The sequence below is a fragment of the Malaclemys terrapin genome, chromosome 6 (assembly GCF_027887155.1).
Source record: "Malaclemys terrapin pileata isolate rMalTer1 chromosome 6, rMalTer1.hap1, whole genome shotgun sequence".
NCBI lineage: Eukaryota > Metazoa > Chordata > Testudines > Emydidae > Malaclemys > Malaclemys terrapin.
Genome location: NC_071510.1, coordinates 90,002,503 through 90,021,464, shown reverse-complemented (window position 1 = coordinate 90,021,464; position 18,962 = coordinate 90,002,503). Strand labels below are relative to the sequence as shown.

The 18,962-nt window shown below is 42.1% G+C and overlaps 1 protein-coding gene across 2 annotated transcripts in view; it reads left to right on the top strand.

Moving 5' to 3' along the window:
* DMGDH (dimethylglycine dehydrogenase) overlaps window positions 1-18,962 on the top strand; it is an 89,980-nt gene that overhangs the window by 60,170 nt on the left and 10,848 nt on the right. For both annotated transcript variants that reach the window (XM_054032038.1, XM_054032039.1), the window contains exons 12-14: window positions 163-380; window positions 3,044-3,201; window positions 3,966-4,025. In XM_054032038.1, coding sequence (XP_053888013.1) covers window positions 163-380; window positions 3,044-3,201; window positions 3,966-4,025 — 436 coding nt within the window. The remainder of the gene's footprint in view (window positions 1-162; window positions 381-3,043; window positions 3,202-3,965; window positions 4,026-18,962) is intronic.

The window sequence follows — 18,962 nt, the reverse complement described above, 5'->3', positions numbered from 1 at the left end:
TACTCCTGTTCTTCTTTTTGCGGATACAGACTAACACGGCTGTTACTCTGAAACCTTACTTTGAATGTTACAATAAATCTATGGACTATTGCCACAGGAACAAATGCTAAAATAATTACCTTGAATGAGAATGTTAATAAAACTCTTGTCCTTCACATGCAGATGGATAGAAGAGGAGGCACTGAAGGGTGGATACAATGTTGAGATTAAAAACATTACAGATGAGATGGGAGTACTTGGCATAGCAGGTCCATTTGCACGAAAGGTTCTCCAGAAACTGACCATTGAGGATCTCAGTGATTCTGCATTTAAATTTCTTCAGTCCAGATATATTAAACTTTCTGATATTGCTGCTACTGCTATTAGGATATCCTATTCAGGTAAGAGGTAGGGAAAACAGACTATCAAAATAATTGGGCAGCCAGGAAAATAACTGGTCTGACTAAAATTATGTTGAGAAGTGAAACTGATTATGTGTTTGAAAGCACTAGATTAATCAAATTATAACTAGACATAAATGAGAGAGAAACGGTACATTGATTGTCAAACATTTTCTGGTCAGGAACTGAGAAGGATTTCCAAGATCTTTCAAACAAAAAAAATACCCCAAAGTGTATATATATTTTTTTACAGAAGTAAAGGCCAGTTTTGAAAACGGTGTGATCTTTGGTGGGAAACCAGTGTTAAGGAATTATTTTGAATTACTACTAAATTAGTATGCATTTGTGGACTCCCTACTCAGACCCTACGCCACCAGCACTCCCAGCTATCTCCGTGACACCACTGACTTCCTGAGAAAACTACAATGCATTGGTGGCCTTCCAGAAAACACCATCCTAGCCACCATGGATGTAGAGGCTCTCTACACAAACATCCCACACACAGATGGAATACAAGCTGTCAGGAACAGTATACCTGATGATGCCACAGCGCAACTGGTTGCTGAGCTCTGTGACTTTATCCTCACACACAACTATTTCAAATTTGATGACAATATATACCTCCAGACCAGTGGCACCGCTATGGGCACCCGCATGGCCCCACAATATGCCAACATTTTTATGGCTGACCTGGAACAATGCTTCCTCAGCTCTCGTCCACTCATGCCCCTTCTCTACCTACGCTACATTGATGACATCATCATCTGGACCCATGGGAAGGAGACTCTGGAAAAATTTCACCATGATTTCAACAGCTTCCACCCCACCATCAACTTCAGCCTGGACCAATCTACACGGGAGGTCCACTTCCTAGACACCACGGTGCAAATAAGTGACGGTCACATTAACACCACCCTATACCGAAAACCCACCGACTGCTATGCCTACCTTCATGCCTCCAGCTTCCATCCCGGACACAAAACACGATCCATTGTCTACAGCCAAGCACTAAGATACAACCGTATCTGCTCCAACTCCTCAGACAGAGACCAACACCTACAAAATCTTCACCAAGCATTCTCAAAACTACGATACCCGCATGAGGAAATAAGGAAACAGATCAACAGAGCCAGACGTGTACCCAGAAGCCTCCAACTGCAAGACAAGCCCAAGAAAGAAACCAACAGAACTCCACTGGCCATCACATACAGTCCTCAGCTAAAACCTCTCCAACGCATCATCAGTGATCTACAACCCATCCTGGACAATGATCCCTCACCTTCACAGGCCTTGGGTGGCAGGCCAGTCCTCTCCCACAGACAACCCGCCAACCTGAAGCATATTCTCACCAGTAACTACACACCGCACCATAGTAACTCTAACTCAGGAACCAATCCATGCAACAAACCTCAATGCCAACTCTGCCCACATATCTACACGAGCGGCACCATCACAGGACCTAACCAGATCAGCCACATCATCACCGGTTCATTCACCTTCACGTCCACCAATGTAATATATGCCATCATATGCCAGCAATGCCCCTCTGCTATGTACATCGGCCAAACTGGACAGTCCCTACGTAAAAGGATAAATGGACACAAATCAGATATTAGGAATGTCAATATACAAAAACCTGTAGGAGAACACTTCAACCTCCCTGGACACACAATAGCAGATTTAAAGGTAGCCATCCTGCAGCAAAAAAACTTCAGGACCAGACTTCAAAGAGAAACTGCTGAGCTTCAGTTCATCTACAAATTTGACACCATGAGCTCAGGATTAAACAAAGACTGTGAATGGCTAGCCAACTACAAAAGCAGTTTCTCCTCCCTTGGTGTTCACACCTCAACTGCTAGAAGAGGGCCTCATCCTCCCTGATTGAACTAACCTCGTTATCTCTAGCCTGACTCACAATTGCTTGCATTTTTATACCTGCCTCTGGAAATTTCCACTACATGCATCCGAAGAAGTGGGTATTCACCCACGAAAGCTCATGCTCCTATACGTCTGTTAGTCTATAAGGTGCCACAGGACTCTTTGCTGCTTTTACAGATCCAGACTAACACGGCTACCCCTTTGATACTAAATTAGTATCTGTAAAGTGCCTTGAAAACAGAAAGCATAAATGCTAAGTTTTTATTATTTCCCCTTTTTTCTGTGCCAGTCACTTTTTATTTTCATTTGTCTCTATGTCCATCTCTACCATACTGGGCCAAATTCAGAGCTCAGTCTGAGGCAGTCCACGTTGGTGTAACTGACATCTTTATGTATTACACCAGTGCAGACTAAGACTTGAGTGATTTACCAATTGATAATTTACATGTCCCTTAAACATCATCTCTGACTTTGGCCTTCTTTCCTGTCCTCTTCTTACTGAATCGTTTATTTCCCAGGTTTGGGTCATCAGTTTAAATTAGAGCAATAGTGCCATTGTTTATGTACTGAGGTACAATTCTTTCAGGAGCTCCTGTGGGGAAGGGAAATTTCTGCACTCTCTTACTAATGAGTTCTGTGTAATAGGGAAATTTAGCCCTAATTTTCATAGCACTTATTTCTGGAGTAATAATGCTAGCACTAAATATGTATTTAATTATTATTATTATTATTATTATTATTTAATTCTAGATTTGATTAGTCTGTTAATCTTGGTTTTATAACAGGTGAACTGGGTTGGGAACTCTACCATAGAAAAGAAGATTCTGCAGCTCTGTACAATGTCATCATGGAAGCAGGCCAGGAAGAAGGAATCGATGACTTTGGAACTTATGCTCTGAATGCCTTAAGGCTGGAAAAAGCTTTCCGGGCCTGGGGAGCAGAGGTTTGAAAACAGTTATTTTTACCATTCAATTTTTTTTTTATACATGTTTTAGTCGCAGCTAGATAGAAAGAATTACATTTTCTTCTGGGTATCTTAATCTGCAATAGAGAGAAATTAGATGGATTTTCTTTCAGTCAGGGAAAGCTACTATTATGATGAACTGTGTCTTTCCCAGGTAAAAATAACTGTTATACTCATTACATTTCTGGCAGAGAAACATCTATTTTGGATAAAAACAACGAGGAGTCCGGTGGCACCTTAAAGACTAACAGATTTATTTGGGCATAAGCTTTCATGGGTAAAGAACCCACATCTGAAGAAGTGGGTTCTTTACCCATGAAAGCTTATGTGCAAATAAAACTGTTAATCTTTAAGGTGCCACCGGACTCCTCGTTGTTTTTGTGGATACAGACTAACATGGCTACCCCCTGATACTTGACATCTATTTTGGATGCACCTTATTTGTTCATGGTTGTGTTGATTTAATTTTATTTTAACAAGATGTCTCATTTCTTATTGAGTTGTAGTTTTATTTTGTATGTTAAAAGATGTTACATTTTGTATTATGGATAGCATTAGGTACTCAGCTTAAAATTACACACATGCAATTCTCAGTGAATTGCACTTGGCTAACAGAAGAATTTGACCCACTGTACATAAAAAATAAAAAGGATTAAATGGAAGACTAGAAACAAAAGAAGTGAAAACAATGGGAGAACCTGTGGGGCCATCACTTATGGATTAAATATTTATTTTTCTAACAGATGAACTGTGACACTAATCCTCTGGAAGCTGGACTGGACTATTTTATCAAGTTAAACAAGGTATGTCTGTCTTATTTTAAAAGTTATGTTATCTGGAAGGTTCTTTCCATAAACGTTTTAAAAGAAAAAACTATTTTCTATGCATGGCAAATACAGATATTTGTAAATGAGTGAAGCAAAGTCTTAGTGTTACACTAAAGTACAGTAACTCCTCACTTAAAGTCGTCCCGGTTAATGCTGTTTCGTTGCTGATCAGTTAGGAAACATGCTCATTTAAATTTGTGCAGTGCTCCCTTCTAACGTCTTTGGCAGCCGCCAGCTTTGTCCACTGCTGGCAGGAAGAGCAGCCCATTTGCAGCTAGCTGGTGGGGGCTTGGAACCAGGGTGGAGCGGCAGCCCCCCTATCAGCTCCCCCCTCCCCTAAGTTCCCTGTGCAGCAGCTGCCCAGCAGGTTATCAATTGCCGGCAGTTCAGCTGTTCCTTCCCCCACTGCCATGTGCTGCTCCTGCCCTTGGAGCTGCTCCCCGAGACTCCTGCTTGCTGTGCAGAGGGAGGAATAGGGGGGCTGTCAGGGTGTCCCCCTCCCCCCTGTTCCTGCACCCCGCTTACCCCATCTTCCATAGAGCAGTGGGACACATGGCAGGGCTCAGGACGGAGGGAGCTTGCTGGCAGCAGCTGCGGTCTCAGCAAGCTGATCTAATTAATAAGGCAGTGTACTTAAGAGTAGGGTCACCTTACTTAAAGGGGAAATGCACATCTCTCTCTCTCACACACACACGGTGTGTGTCTCTGTCTGTGATGCTGTCTCCCTTCCCTCCATTCCTGCTGCCTTGTAGAGTGTGAGAGTTAACCCTTGAGGACTCAGCCAATTGCTAGTTCATCATTTAGCAGTAAGGCATTGCCTAGGAAATATCCCACCCTCTGACTCCTCCACCTCAACCAAGCTTCACAATCATCATCACTGTGTACCAGTATTAAATTGTTTGTTTAAAACTTACACTGTGTGTATGTGTGTGTGTGTATATATATATATAATATAGTCTTTTGTCTGGTGAAAAAAATTTCCCTGGAACCTAACCTCCTCATTTACATTAATTCTTATGGGGAAATTGGATTTGCTTAAGTGAGGAGTTACTGTAATGCCTTTATTATGTGTAGCTTTGTTGCAAAAAAGATTTTACATTTTTCTCCATGTTTGTTTTTGCAGAAATTATATATTAGATCAGACAGTTGTAAATATACCATCTATGTACGTACAAATACAAGTATGTACATCTTTTTAACATATTAAAATAATAGCATTTTCAGTAGATTGGATATTTAAGGACCCTCAAGGCAAGTATCATTTTTAAAGCAAACTAATGTACTAATTGCACTGCTACATTTGTTTTATAGAAAACCGGAAATGTTTCAATCTGCCTTCTATTATTTTATGAGTTGTTCAATGCAGCAGTATTCTCTCTGATCTCATGCTATATTTATTCTGATATAGTAAATATCATGAGCAATAAATATTTCAAAAGAATTGCTCAATGTGAATTTGATGAATTAGACACAATAAGCTAAATCAGTGTTAGCATAAAACTTAGTTATAAAGCCACTTAAGGGATTGCATCAGCAAAATGGATTGCTGCATAATTCTAAACGTAGGGACTGGGACTGGGCTTAGGGCATAATATTGGTTGTATTTAAATATAAACTACAGGAATTAACATAAATTGTACTTCTCTTTACTGACAAAATTGTTTTGTGATAATTTATTGGCAAATCTTATACTGCATCAAACTTTATGTTCAAAATAATAGATGTAGTTATTGCTTTTAATGGGCCTTTCAAACTATCTAACAATTAAAATAGTATAGGTTAGACTCTGCTTTGAATTATATCATGTGAGTCCATTAATTCTGATTGAGTCATCCCAGCTTTAAATTGGTGCAAATGAAATCAGAATTTGGCACGTGCCCATTGTATCTACCCTGGTTATACAGATAATAGATCAATATTTTTCTTGTGGTTACACTTTGCAATCCGATTGAAGTCTACAGAATTTCTCCAGATGTACACTGATGCAAATGATTATCCAAGAGCCTGAAATATATATGCAAAGATGTTTAATGATTATTAGAGTCTATTTCTGAAGTAATAGTTAATTTTCTTTTAAGCAGTAAGACAGAATAGGCAGTGCATTAAAAGAGCACTATGGTCAAGTGTTGCTATCCAAAGGAGAGGTTCAGTGATAGCCATAAAACTATAAAGTCTAGTTTGTACAGAAAAATAAATGTGACAGAACATTGTCTTTATTTAGCAGTGCATATAGTGGACATGACAGTGACGTGTGAAGGTTCCAGTTGTATCCAGTTTTAAAGCCATTTTATGACAAAATATATCTCAAATTTCACAGGGTGTAATATTCAAGTTCACAGATGGTAGCAAGAATAACCTAGTACTCAGTTCCAGGGTTAAAGCCCCTGCTTTACTTTCAGCTGTAGATGCCTTGTTGGTGCCATCTCCCCTCAGTGCAAACATGACGGGTTCGTGCCAAAGCCCCCCTGGGGACGCACATCCTCTGATGTCGTCAGGCACGTCTGCAGTACATTGTGACAATGCATCCAGTTGTATCAGGGATCTCTGACAGTCCACCAAAATTGCAACTTGAATTGTTGCAACTTTTCACAGGCATAGCCATCAGGTCGCTGTCTCACATGAAATGGACCATGTTGGTATATCAATCGCAGGACAAACGAAGCAAGGCTGATCTATCACGGTCATCATGAGGTGGAAGATTCTTTACTTCTGTATTCTGGTGGCCCCAAGCATTTATATGGGGTAGCACTACTACTGTGAGGCGAGGCCAAGTCCTCCTTGACAACCTGGACGCCCAGGTCTCCTCATTTACTTACTGCACGTCTTAAACATCGGCATGGTTACCTCACTGTCATAGTAGTCTATGTGCCAACAGAGGAATCTGTTGACTCATTTAAAGATCATTTCTATGATCAATTGAACATCTAGTATGCACAGTCCCTCCACATGATAATCTCACGATCCTGGATGACATAAATGCAGTTACTGGCTCCCTGTGAACTGGATTTGAACAGGTCATTGGTCATTATGGTTCAGGCACACCCAATGATAACTCTGGCCGCTTGCTTACATTCTGTGCCTCCCAGAATCTTTCCATTCTTGGGTCATGGTTCAAGCAGCGACGCATACACCAGATGTCATGGATCTCTCATGATGGCATCACTCAGAAGGAGTTGGATCACATCATTACATGCGATAGGCATCTCTTCGCCTCCTTTAAAGTATATCGTGGTGCGGAATGCTCGGCGAACACAGATAACCATCTAGTGGTCGCCCGTATGGTGTTGATGCTCCAGCGAGCAGGTAAGCCCTCTGCAATGATGAAGTTTGACATCGACACACTCTGTGTGCCAGGTTTAGCCAACAGGTTTTGTATTGACATCAGCAACAGATTCTCGGCTCTAGCTAATCTGCCAGACGATGTGGAGGTTGCCTGGTCCCTGTTCACTTCTATCCTCAACCAATCTGCTGAGCAGAGGATTGGCTATAGGCATCCAGCACGCCAACCATGGCTATCAGAGGAGACCTTCCAGATAATTAAATTGAAGGCCGCAGCCCGCCAGCATGGTGATAAGTGCACTCGTAATCAGTTGAAGCGAAAATTTAGCACCCTGGCACTCCGAGATCAAGAGGCATATTATAACCAAGTGATGGAAGATGTCGAATTTGGCTTAGCCAGGGGCAACTTGAAGCCAGCATTCTGCGCCATTCGCAACCTCAGCGGTCAAGAGATAGTTACTACAAACAGCATCCTGAATGACAGCCAAAGCCATCCATATAAATCGGATGATGACATTCTCTCACACTGGGTGGAACATTATCACAATGTCCTGAACCATCCTCCAGCTGCTGCTTGTTCAAAGCTGGATGATCTGGCAGTCACTGCAGTTCCGGATCCAGACATTTGTACTGATGCACCAACGTTGAAGTGTGCCATCTAAACTGAAAAACGTACACGCAGACGGTGCTGATGGCACCCTCTTAGTGCTCCTAAAATGTGCTATTGATCCTGTAGCAGAATCACTTTTGGCTATCTTTCGTCTGGTGTGGAGAACTGGAACCCTGCCAACCTCCTAGAAAGACGGTATTGTGATCTCACTCTATAAGGGCAAGGGACCATGCTGCGAATGTAAGAGCTACAGGCCGATCACCTTGCTCGCTGTTCCAGGGAAGGTGTTTGCACATGTTTTGCTGGCACGCCTGGAGCCTTTGCTACATCGGAAGCGTCGTCCCAAACAGTTAGACTTTACGAGGAACATGTCCACATTAGACGCCATTTGGGGCCTTCATTTGTTGTCGGAGATACAGCGCGAGTTCAGGAAGCTCCTGCACATAGCGTAGGTTAATCTTAAGGCTGCATTTGATTCAGTAGATCATGTTGCATTATGGAAGGCCTTAAAGGGCATAGGTGTCCCTACCACTCTGCTGGACTTGATTAGAGAGCTACATAATGGAACCACTGCCCGTGTTTGTCTGGGGAGCCGGATGTCAGTGCCTTTTAAATCAATATCTGGTGTTAGGCAGGGTTGCGTTCTGGCCCCTGCACTCTTTTGTCAGGCAATGGATTTCATAATGCAGCATTCTGTCAGGTCCATGGGCATTGAGATCGGTGATCTCTCGCTCACAGATCTTGACTATGCTGATGACGTTGTTCTTTTAGTACAGAGCCCTGACAGGTTACACGAGGCACTCCAGCATATGGAGGAGCAGTCAGCTAAGATTGGTCTCCGTGCTTCATGGTCAAAGACGAAACTGCAAAATCTAGGATCAGGTCCTCCTGCAACTCCAATCTCTTTGAACAACAAAACTGTTGAATCAGTTTCCAGCTTTTACTATCTGGGTTCTATACTTACCAGCTCCTCCAATTCTCACACGGAGATTCTCCGGATTGGCATTGCAGCATCTGCCATGGGCCGCTTACAACAGATATGGAATCAACATCATCTTAGTGCGACAACCAACTTCAGCGTTTATTCGAGCTGTATCCTTCCCATACTGTTGTATGGCTGCGAAACATGGACACTACACCGCGCAGACTGGACAAAGCTGGAGGCTTTCCACACAAAATGTCAACGTCATATACCGGACATAAAGTGGAATGACTTCATCTGTAATGCAGATGTTTTTGGTCACTCGGGTCTACAGACTACTGGAGCCATTGTCCACAGGCAGCACCTTACACTTTTCAGACATGTCGCAAGGATGCCACAAGACGTTCCAGCGAGCGCTGTTCTCTGGGTGGCTTGTAACATCCAGGATAAAATTCTACCAACCAAGGTGTGGAGGCAGCCCACAGGCAGACCCCCTATTACATGGGCTCATCAAGTCTGTTCCGATGTTGGACTCTCAGGCCGTCAAACCTTTGCGTTTGTGCAGGAACAAACCAAATGGCAAACGATTACTATGGCCAACTGTCTGGCTAAGCGTTGAAGAAGAATAGAAGGAAGCTGAAGGTTTTGACAGCTGGGTGAGGGCCATTGGATTTTTTGAGATTATACTGTATGCACAAAAAGAACAGGAGTACTTGTGGCACCTTAGAGACTAACAAATTTATGCACGTTAGCTGGGTGTTTCTCCTAAACTGATCCATTGTGAAATAGTTAACAATGTTATTTATACTGTCATCTTTAGATTTTAGAATCAACAACCCATTCCCATGAATTGGGCAACTACCATCTCTCAGAGGTATTGTTTAAGGCAGTCTGCAGTCCCAGGAAGACACCACTACTTCAGTTTACACTTGGTTCACATTTTCATGGTTATCTTTGCAACAGTAAGGGCTAGAAACATTTTTTTTAAACGAAAGCTAAGATTGTGAAGCATAATTCTTTGGCAAGGGGGGAATTTCAAGGCAAATTTCAGGACTTAGAATCACAGAATACATTGGGCCCTATATATGTAGAGGCATAAAATGTCTATATTCCTTTTGAATATTATACTGGTATGTTATAAATGTGAAAGCAGGATACAGGACTGTAAAGCACTCATTCACATAAAATGGTTGATTATGACTAATACAACATTCTCAACAATAGTTTATTTTCTATAGGTTGTAATGAGAAGATATTTAATGACCATTTTTGAGCATTTATGGACATTACCTTTGCCACGCTTAAGAGAAGATACATTGGGAGGAGGGAGGGAGGTGTCAGGAGGACCAGTGCTTATTGGTAAAATTTCTAAAAGGGGTGAGGCCCTACAAAAGGTCTCAAGGGCAAAGAGCGAAGTACATAGTGTGTTGTAATTAGCAAAAATGCAGTGCACAAAAAAAAAATAGAAGAATGAAAAATACATTCCCTGGCTGGGAAGTTACTGGACTTTTAGAGTCAGGGGAAAGATCATTTTGAAGGGGAAACTTTCCCTGACTGCTGCTTCTTCCCCTATTTATAAATCACAGACTTCTTTCTAATGGGATAATTATTGAGAAGCTTTGCAAAGTTTTTCAGGTAAACACTCAAAGATTAAAATGATACTTTATCTGTGAAACACTCAGCAAAATCACAGGTCATTTTTACCATTAGGAACCAGCCTCATGTTATAGTGAAAAACTTCCATATTATTTCAAATAGCTTTCAGAAATGTACTTCCTTCAGAAAGATTTTCCATGTTTTCCAATAGCAAGATGAATGCAATATTGCCACTAGTGATGAAGAATACGATACAAAATTACTTACAGAACTGAATTTTCAATTTTCTTTTAAGCTATACACAATAGTGCCATCGTCTGGACACCAGTTGCAACAACTGGGTAGTTTAGTTAGTGGGAAGATAATTCTAGATAATGAGACACTTTGTGCTTCTACTGTCAACCTATTTGACCCATGTTGTTAGCCAGTATTTGAAGTGTTGCAGGTTATTTCTGTTATTAGGAGAAATTGATGAAGGAGTTAGGTATTTCTTTGATACAATCCTGTTTATTTACAAAGAATGTATAGTCCTGTTTCCCTGAACATAAACACAGAGATTATAATATTTATTTATTAAATAATAATATTATTATTACGTCTTAGCTTTAGGCCATAGTGTACAAAAATAAATACATATTTAAAAATCAACACATCACAGTAAAACAAGCAAGTTTAAAATACAAAAAGTAAAAACACAAAATCAACCTTCTCCTAAGTTCAGTTAAACTTTTAAAATCACGCCCCATAAAAACAATATGCAAAAATAAAATAATAAAGGTTAGAAATACATTATTTCATACAGGTCACAAAGAACCTTTCTTTCACATACTTTTTTCTTGGTTTTGCAGCAGACCAGGCAAATAGGGCAACCAGTGTATTAATTAAACATTTTCATTACATAGCAAGTATTTTAGTTGTCGATCCCATGCAGTAACAGGCATTTGAGCCAAGAATGAGGTTAACCATTTGTTTCTCGGGTAACAGTATAAGCTGCAAGAAAGTAAATAATTCAACCTGGCCAGACCTGTATGCACAAAAATGATTTGCTGTCTATGCCAGCATAACTCCCATCCAAATAGGCTGACAGTGTGGTTTGAAAGCAGAGATCCATGAAGGCCCTCCCTAACACACTATTGTTAATATCAGATTTTTTGTAACCATGTATACTCTTTAGATGAGAAAGCCAAGGAGATGTATTTATTGCACAGACAACTGCTATATCCAGTTGGTTGCGAGTATTTTCCAATCTAAACATAAGGATTTCACATTCTTGACTTTAGTTCTAGCCTGAGCCCGTGCCCCCAGCCAGAGCCCCCTCCCGCACCCAAATTCCCTCCTGGAACTTGCACCCTGAACCACCCCCCCCATCCCCATCCACTGCCCCAGCCCTGAGCCCCCTCCCGCACCTCAACCCCCTGCCCCAGTCCTGAGCACCCTTCTGCACCTAACCTCCCTCTCAGAGCCCATACCCCCTCCTGCACTCCGAACCCCTCGGCCCCAGCCTGGTGAAAATGAGCAACTGAGCGAGGATGTGGGAGAGCAAGCGACAGAGGGAGTGGGGATGGAGTGAGTGGGGATGGGGCCTCAGAAAAGGGATGGGGCCTTGGGGCGGGACAAGGGTGTTCGGTTTTTGGCAATCAGAAAATTGGCAACCCTATATCCAGAGGGGGATTACAGATCCCTCTCTCCCTGCAGCCCCTTCTACTTCTCTTTATAGAAACTAATCAGCTCCTCTCCCAGGTGGGACTCATCTTTCATGGGCCTCCCAACCAGATAGCCCAATTAACCCCTTCAGAGCCTGTGTGCGGTACATACCCCATTGCAATCACCTTGTCCTTAGAATGTCTAGGACTAAATGAAGATAACGTCCCATTAACTGAGTTGGAAGAAAAAAAAAATCCTTATCCCTAGAACCCAGTTGGGCATTAAAATCTCCCAAAATAACATCTTGCTGTTGGAAACTCTTCTATAAGCAAATCAATATGAGATTCAAGCCCTTCCCTCAAAGACTCATTATAAAAAGAAAGCCCAAAGGGAGCAAATAAATATTCAGGGCTATTAAAACAGAATTATCCACTAAAATAGTACTATAAATCAGAAAACAGGGATTATCAGGTGTTAATTTCCTAGTTCTGATTTTTAATTTAGTGGAGGCAAGAAGGGCCAGACCACTTGCAAATCTACCCCTTAGCATGCTTAACATGCCCTTCTAAAAAAAGATTTAAAACTCAGTAAATAAAAGGACTCATACTTAGAAAGTCAAGGTTCTTGGATGAAAACTAAATCAATCTGAAATAAGTAATTCCTAAAATCCAAATCCTTGGATTTACTTTTAAGGCCAGCAGTATTCTACTAAACAATTTTGATGGGCATTTCACTGGAATCCCAATCAGGCCCATCTAATCAATCTACTTCTTCTAGAGCCTCAAGTGAAAAAGAGTTATGAAAAACTCCACCATAAATTGTGTAATTAGGCCTAATTTCCCCAGAATTATGATCCTCATCACTCGGGGTGGCTTGTAGTTCGGAGGCTGGGACATTTGCTTTCACCAGCATAATGGGATATAGTCCAGCAGAGTTTGCCTGGGTGCCTGGTCATTTATTTTGTTTAAAGGAACTGAGATTCTTTCTGATTGTACATTCATAAACTGTTTGCCTTTTACCTTTTCTATTGAATATCTTCTAAAAGAGGATAAGGAGAGCTCTCATACTCACATTTTCTTAACCGACCTCCAGTCTTTAAATTCCATCTCCACTCTGTCTTTTGATCCTATATTAGGGAGTCCTTTTATCATTAGAACTTGGTTTCTGGGTACAGAAAACACTGCTTATTCCAGTTTTTTATATATATTAATTAATTGTCTCACTCCTACCCAGGATAACTCCTCCTATTTTTGTTTTGTCCTCCAGCCACTGGCATCTCTTGATTAGCATTTTGCTTAGACTGAAAATGGGCATCTATTGTAAACTATACAATACTTAATTTGCACATAAGCAGCCAGAGTGAGATAAGCGTCTCTTTCCTCCTCCTGCCTGCAAGGAGCATGTGGTTACCTTTCGGTGACCTGTCTTAACTCACAGACCTAGAGAAGGCCACACACAGTACTCATTGCAAGGTGCAGAAGGTAATGAAATGTGGCAGGAAAGAAAACAAACATTGGGTCTGATTCTCTAGTGTCTTACATCATACGTAGTCATTTACAGCTGTGCAAAGTAGGTGTAAAATTCTACTGTTCTGATGTGGTATATTTTACACCCCCTCTGCATTTACTTTTCACAGGTATAAGTGGCTACACAAGCACTAAAGCAGTGAAGAATCAAGCCCATAGAGTGGTTGAACAGTAGCTTCACAACATGCTCCTCCTTGAACCAAAGACACATTGAGAGCCTTTTTATTGGGAGAGGCTCAATGATTTCAGAGACATGGGGTCACAGTGGGGTGAGAAGAAGCTGGGGGAACAACCCTTTTTGCAAAAGTAGCTGTGGCCCCTTGTTTACATTTTTCAGTACTTAGATGGCTTAGTTTGTGAGAAGATCCCTGACCTCATAATGGAGGAGGTGTTTGTCTAACAATAGCAAATGATTAATGTCCACCCTCCTACCACCAATGTCAACATGGGGCAGACTTAAGGGATGGCATCGTTGGCATTTGCTTACCAGGTCCCCGGGCCCCCTGAGCACTTCCAGCAGCTCCTTTTCCCCATCATAAACCACTTCTTCTCCACCTTGCTGTCCCCTTCAGAAGGAAGATGGCAGTGCTCACCCCTACCTGCACCAGACCTAGAGTAAGGTGGACAGATTCCTTGTGGCACCTCCTCCCTAGCAAGAGTGATAGAATGAAAATCTGGGGGAGGGCATGAGACAGCACTAGAGAAGAGCTGATGTCTTTGTGTGGTGTGCAGGTGAGCGAGGTAGGGAGGAGAAGAAAGCAGAGGGTGTTGGGAAGAGATTGAGCCTTGGGTCATAGGACTGTGAGAGTGACCCTGAATTGGTGGGGATGTAGCTTTTTGTTTTGTTGATATTCAAATTAACCTCTGGGTCTTACACCCTTTCCCATCCTGCTCCCAAACTTGGCACTACCATTGGCACCCCTACTATTTATTTGTCCACTGGGTAAAGCTTTTCCCAAAATTCACCCCTGCTTCAGGCCAGCTTAAAATCAAGGGGCCAAATTCTCCATTGGTGTAACTATTAGAGGCAGTTGAGTTGTGCTGGCAGAAAATTTGTCTCTAGATCCAGACTGCTTGCATGGAGTCTGAAATCACCTGAGAAAACCCAGAATGACCCCAAAACTCTATTGTCTGCATAGAATTTATGCCTGAGTCACATTCACATTAGGCTGAATTAAAACTACCCATTTGGCTAGACATTCTGAGCTTCAATAGGGCAACTGGTCACCACTGTTTTTATCATATGCATATCTTTAGTCTGACTGCTTGTTCCTAGGAGTGGAGTTGGCAGGCAGAGCAAAGGAACTGGGCAGTCTGTCCAAATCACAGCTAAGTAGGTCTTGTTTTACACTGACTGGCCTTGACTGTGTCCTCTTTAGAAAACTGTCTTGTCCAGTGTAACTATAACTTCAGTTTGCTGCAGGAAAGGAAATCTGTCAAATATTGTGCCTAGAGGGGGATATGATCTTCAGTCATCTGTTGGCGAGGGGGATATCATTTGGAGGGTTGCCCTGAAATTATTAAAGGGTATCCAACTAAGAATAATTAATGTCAAAATATTGTATGGACTCTGTCTCCAGTGTGTTGTAATGCAATGGTTATAGCAGATTGCAGCAGATGTTGGTGCTGCCTTGCTCAGTTGGGCAGCTATGTATACAAAATTTGGCCTTGTGCCAGCATTCCTAAGTAGTCTACCAAATCAATTACAGCATTTCATTATTAAAAGGTATTTGCATATTTCTGCTACCAGCTATTTATCTTTGCTGAATGAGGTATACCATTTTTGTTTTTTAGAAGCCCAAACTTTCTCATTAGGCTAAGTTACTGATTCTTCTTCTTCTTACTACAGAAGTGTAAGAAGACATATACACTTTGAAAAGTTCAGTTTATTATTTATTCCCTTTTTCCTTCCTTTAAATAAGAAAGCATGCTTAGAAAAGGTTGGGATTAGGAACTGTACAAAGAAAGTGTAAGAAACAAATGGCACTGTCCATAAAAACCAAACGTATTCTTGGCAAATACACTGTGAATTAGACTCTGCAAGGTACCAATCCATGCTATACCATGACAATGGCCCATGAATATTCATAGTAATTACATAGAGGATTGATAAAAAACAGTTTGTGCATCTTTTAGTTACTGAAACATTCAGCCCATTATAAACTCCCTTAGAATCTTAAGCTCATTGAATAGCTAGCTCAGTTGGCAGAACATTTGGACACATTACTGAGAATGGTGATGTCTCATGCAAATCCTTTGGTTTCTCCCAAATTGCTCACCCAAGTATTCTGAAACCTGAAAAGACAGCAGCAGCAGTTTGTATTAATAGATAATGATGATGATGATAATAATTAATAATAATAATATACTTTGTGCTTACACTATATGTACTGGTTTCCATCCAAAAGTTCATTAAGACCTTGTCTATACTAGGAAAAAGCACCATATTGAAAAACCTGTTAAGACATTTTAACCATGGTGTTAATCATGATTTTGCCCTTACTGTTGATAAGGACAGTCATGTTTAACAAGATAGCTGTTATGGTTAACCCTGGGGGTTTTCTTTTCATCCAAATCACAACCAGGGCCGGCTCTAGGTTTTTTGCCGCCCCAAGCAAAAAATTTGCCACTCCAAGCTCAGGTGGGGCTGGGGCTCGCAGGTGGTGCTGGAAGTGGAGGGAGTGATGTCACCTTCTCCCAGTGCCTGCAGGGGCTTTACCCCCTCCCCCGCCCAGCCTCGCAGAGAAGCCCCGATATAAGGGGTGGCACAAGGCAGCGCAGTAGCCAGTGCTCAGATGAGGCCGTGCAGCCCCGGCTCCCCAGCAGGACTCACCCTCTCCTCCCCAAGTAGCAGCTGGGTCCTGGCAGCTCAGCTTCCCGGGGCTGGGGCTTCCCCTTCCCGCTGCAGCCGGGGGTCTCGCCCTCGCCCCGTCTAAGTGGCGCAGCTCTGAGAGCACAACTGCTCCGAAAAAAAAGGATGGCCAGAATGCCTCCCCTGGAAATGTGCCGCCCCAAGCACGTGCTTGCTTTGCTGGTGCCTAGAGCCGGTCCTGATCACAACTTGGTTATTTTAAGTTACATTTACCCCTAGTGTGACAAGGACAGTTGTATTGAACAATGTTTTAGCTGGTTGTGATTAATCCTCAGGGGGAATCTAGGGTTAATTACAACCTGCTAACACATAGTTAAATATGACTCTTTGTGTACATGTGTTTAACACTGTCTTATTTAAAACCTGCTATTTAACAAGCTTTCTGACATGATGCTTTGCCCAGTGCAGACGTGGCCAATATGCTTTACAAAGTTAATTTTAGCCACATTTCTCCTCAGGAGCTTTATGTTCCTATTCTAGTTTTGAAACTGAGGCAAAGAGCAGGTAAGTGGCTTGCCTTTGGAAGAGGAGGCTCCTAGAAGGATGGCACAGAGCTGACTCTGAGCCTATTAGAGAAGCCTACGTTACTAAACATATTCTTTGATACAGTTTTACTGCCTCTTTTCACCAATATTTGAAATAATCTTTATTGTGCTTAAAATGACTTAATGAATTAATCTGCCCTGACTCTTAGGGCTTGTCTTCACTAGGAAAAAAGGTGTGTTCTTACCTTGTGTCATCTAACATGTGGTACTAACACAAGGTAAAATCCTAATGAAGACAAGGCAGTTTGTAGTTTCAACATGTGTTAGCAGGTCAGTCTAAACTCTAAGTTCCTTCTTGCGAACATGTGAAAACTCCAACTACCTTGTCTTCACTAGGATTTTGCCTTGTGTTAGTTGCCATGTGTTAGCTAACATGAGGTAAGAGCACACCTTTCAGCGAAGATGCACCCATAGTCAAGTCAGTTGGCAAGTAGATAAATACGAGGTGAATACTGTCCCTGACTTGCTCTTAAAAAGGATTTTAGATTAGTCGTTAGCTTAAAGTCAGGATGTTTGGTTAGCATTATGCCTACCTCACATGCAATGCCCATGGAAGCTCCTGCTGGGGCAGCATATCTTGCACTTTAGATCTAACCAAACTACAACGCTCCTGTGATTATAGGTACAGACTGTTATTATCCCCATCTTACTAATGGAGACATTGAGAAAGAGGTTACGTATGTTGCCCAAGGTCACAGAGGGAATAAGCATCAGAGCCATGATATCGGTAAACAGATCCTGTGTCCTCAGCTAAGCCTACCATGTCACACTTTACTCTTCACAGCTAAAACCTTCATTCTAGCTAAATAGTTAAGCTCCCTAGAAAATAATCTTTTCCAATTTCAACTCCAATTACCTGAAAAGCTTAGCATGAATATTCTTTTAAAACTGAGAAAAGATAGAACCAGGTTTAAATTTACTATGACCTTACAATTGTTTATCACCGCTCCCCCACATATAATTCTACTTTATTCCATTTTTCCTATGTTTGTTCTTATTCATTTATAGTGAGTTATAATGTACCTTTTAAGTGGAATTTTATGTTACATTATACATTTAGAGTGACAAACTAAATGGAATAGTTGCAGTATACTGACTCATTTTCCAAATAAGAATAGGAAGCAATTGTTACCAGTATAGCCAGACATGGTTAGACTGAATCAGTTTCCTAAATCTTAATTTTATTTCAGTGGACAAAATCTAAAACCAAACCAAAGGTGCATAAATGCTGGAAGTTTGTTTACTATTCAAGTCGGGCCATTTTAATCCACCCCTGCAGTTCCCATTGGCCAGGAACCGTGGTCAATGGGAGCTGCAGGGTCGGCGCGTGCGGATGAGGCAGCGCAGCAGAGCTGCTTGGCCGCACCTCTGCGTAGGAGCTGAAAGGGGGGGACATGCCGCTGCGTCTGGGAGCTGCTTGAGGTAAACACTGCCCAGAGCCTGCACCCCTCAGCCACTCCTCCACGCTCCAACCCCCTGCCCTGATCCCCCTCCCACCCTCTGAACCCCTCGGTCCCAGCCCAGAACACCCTTCTACACCCCAAACCCCTCATCCCCAGCCCCACCCCAGAGCCCGCACCCCCAGCTGGAGCCTTCACCCCACCCCGCACCCTACCCCCTCTGCTGCAGCCTGGAGCCCCCTCCCATACCCTGAACTCCTCATTTCTGGTCCCACCCCGGAGCACACACTCCCTGCTGGAGTCCACACCTCAACCCCAATTTCATGAGCATTCATGGCCCGCCATACAATTTCTATACCCAGATGTGACCCTCAGGCCAAAAAGTTTGCCCACCCCTGATACAAGTGATTTGCATACCCAATTATTATAGAAATCACAAGTCTGGATTAATTTTGGTGAGAATTTCTTTAAAAAAGCATCCCAGTGTATTTTTTTAGCAGAGTCCAGGAATCCTAGAGT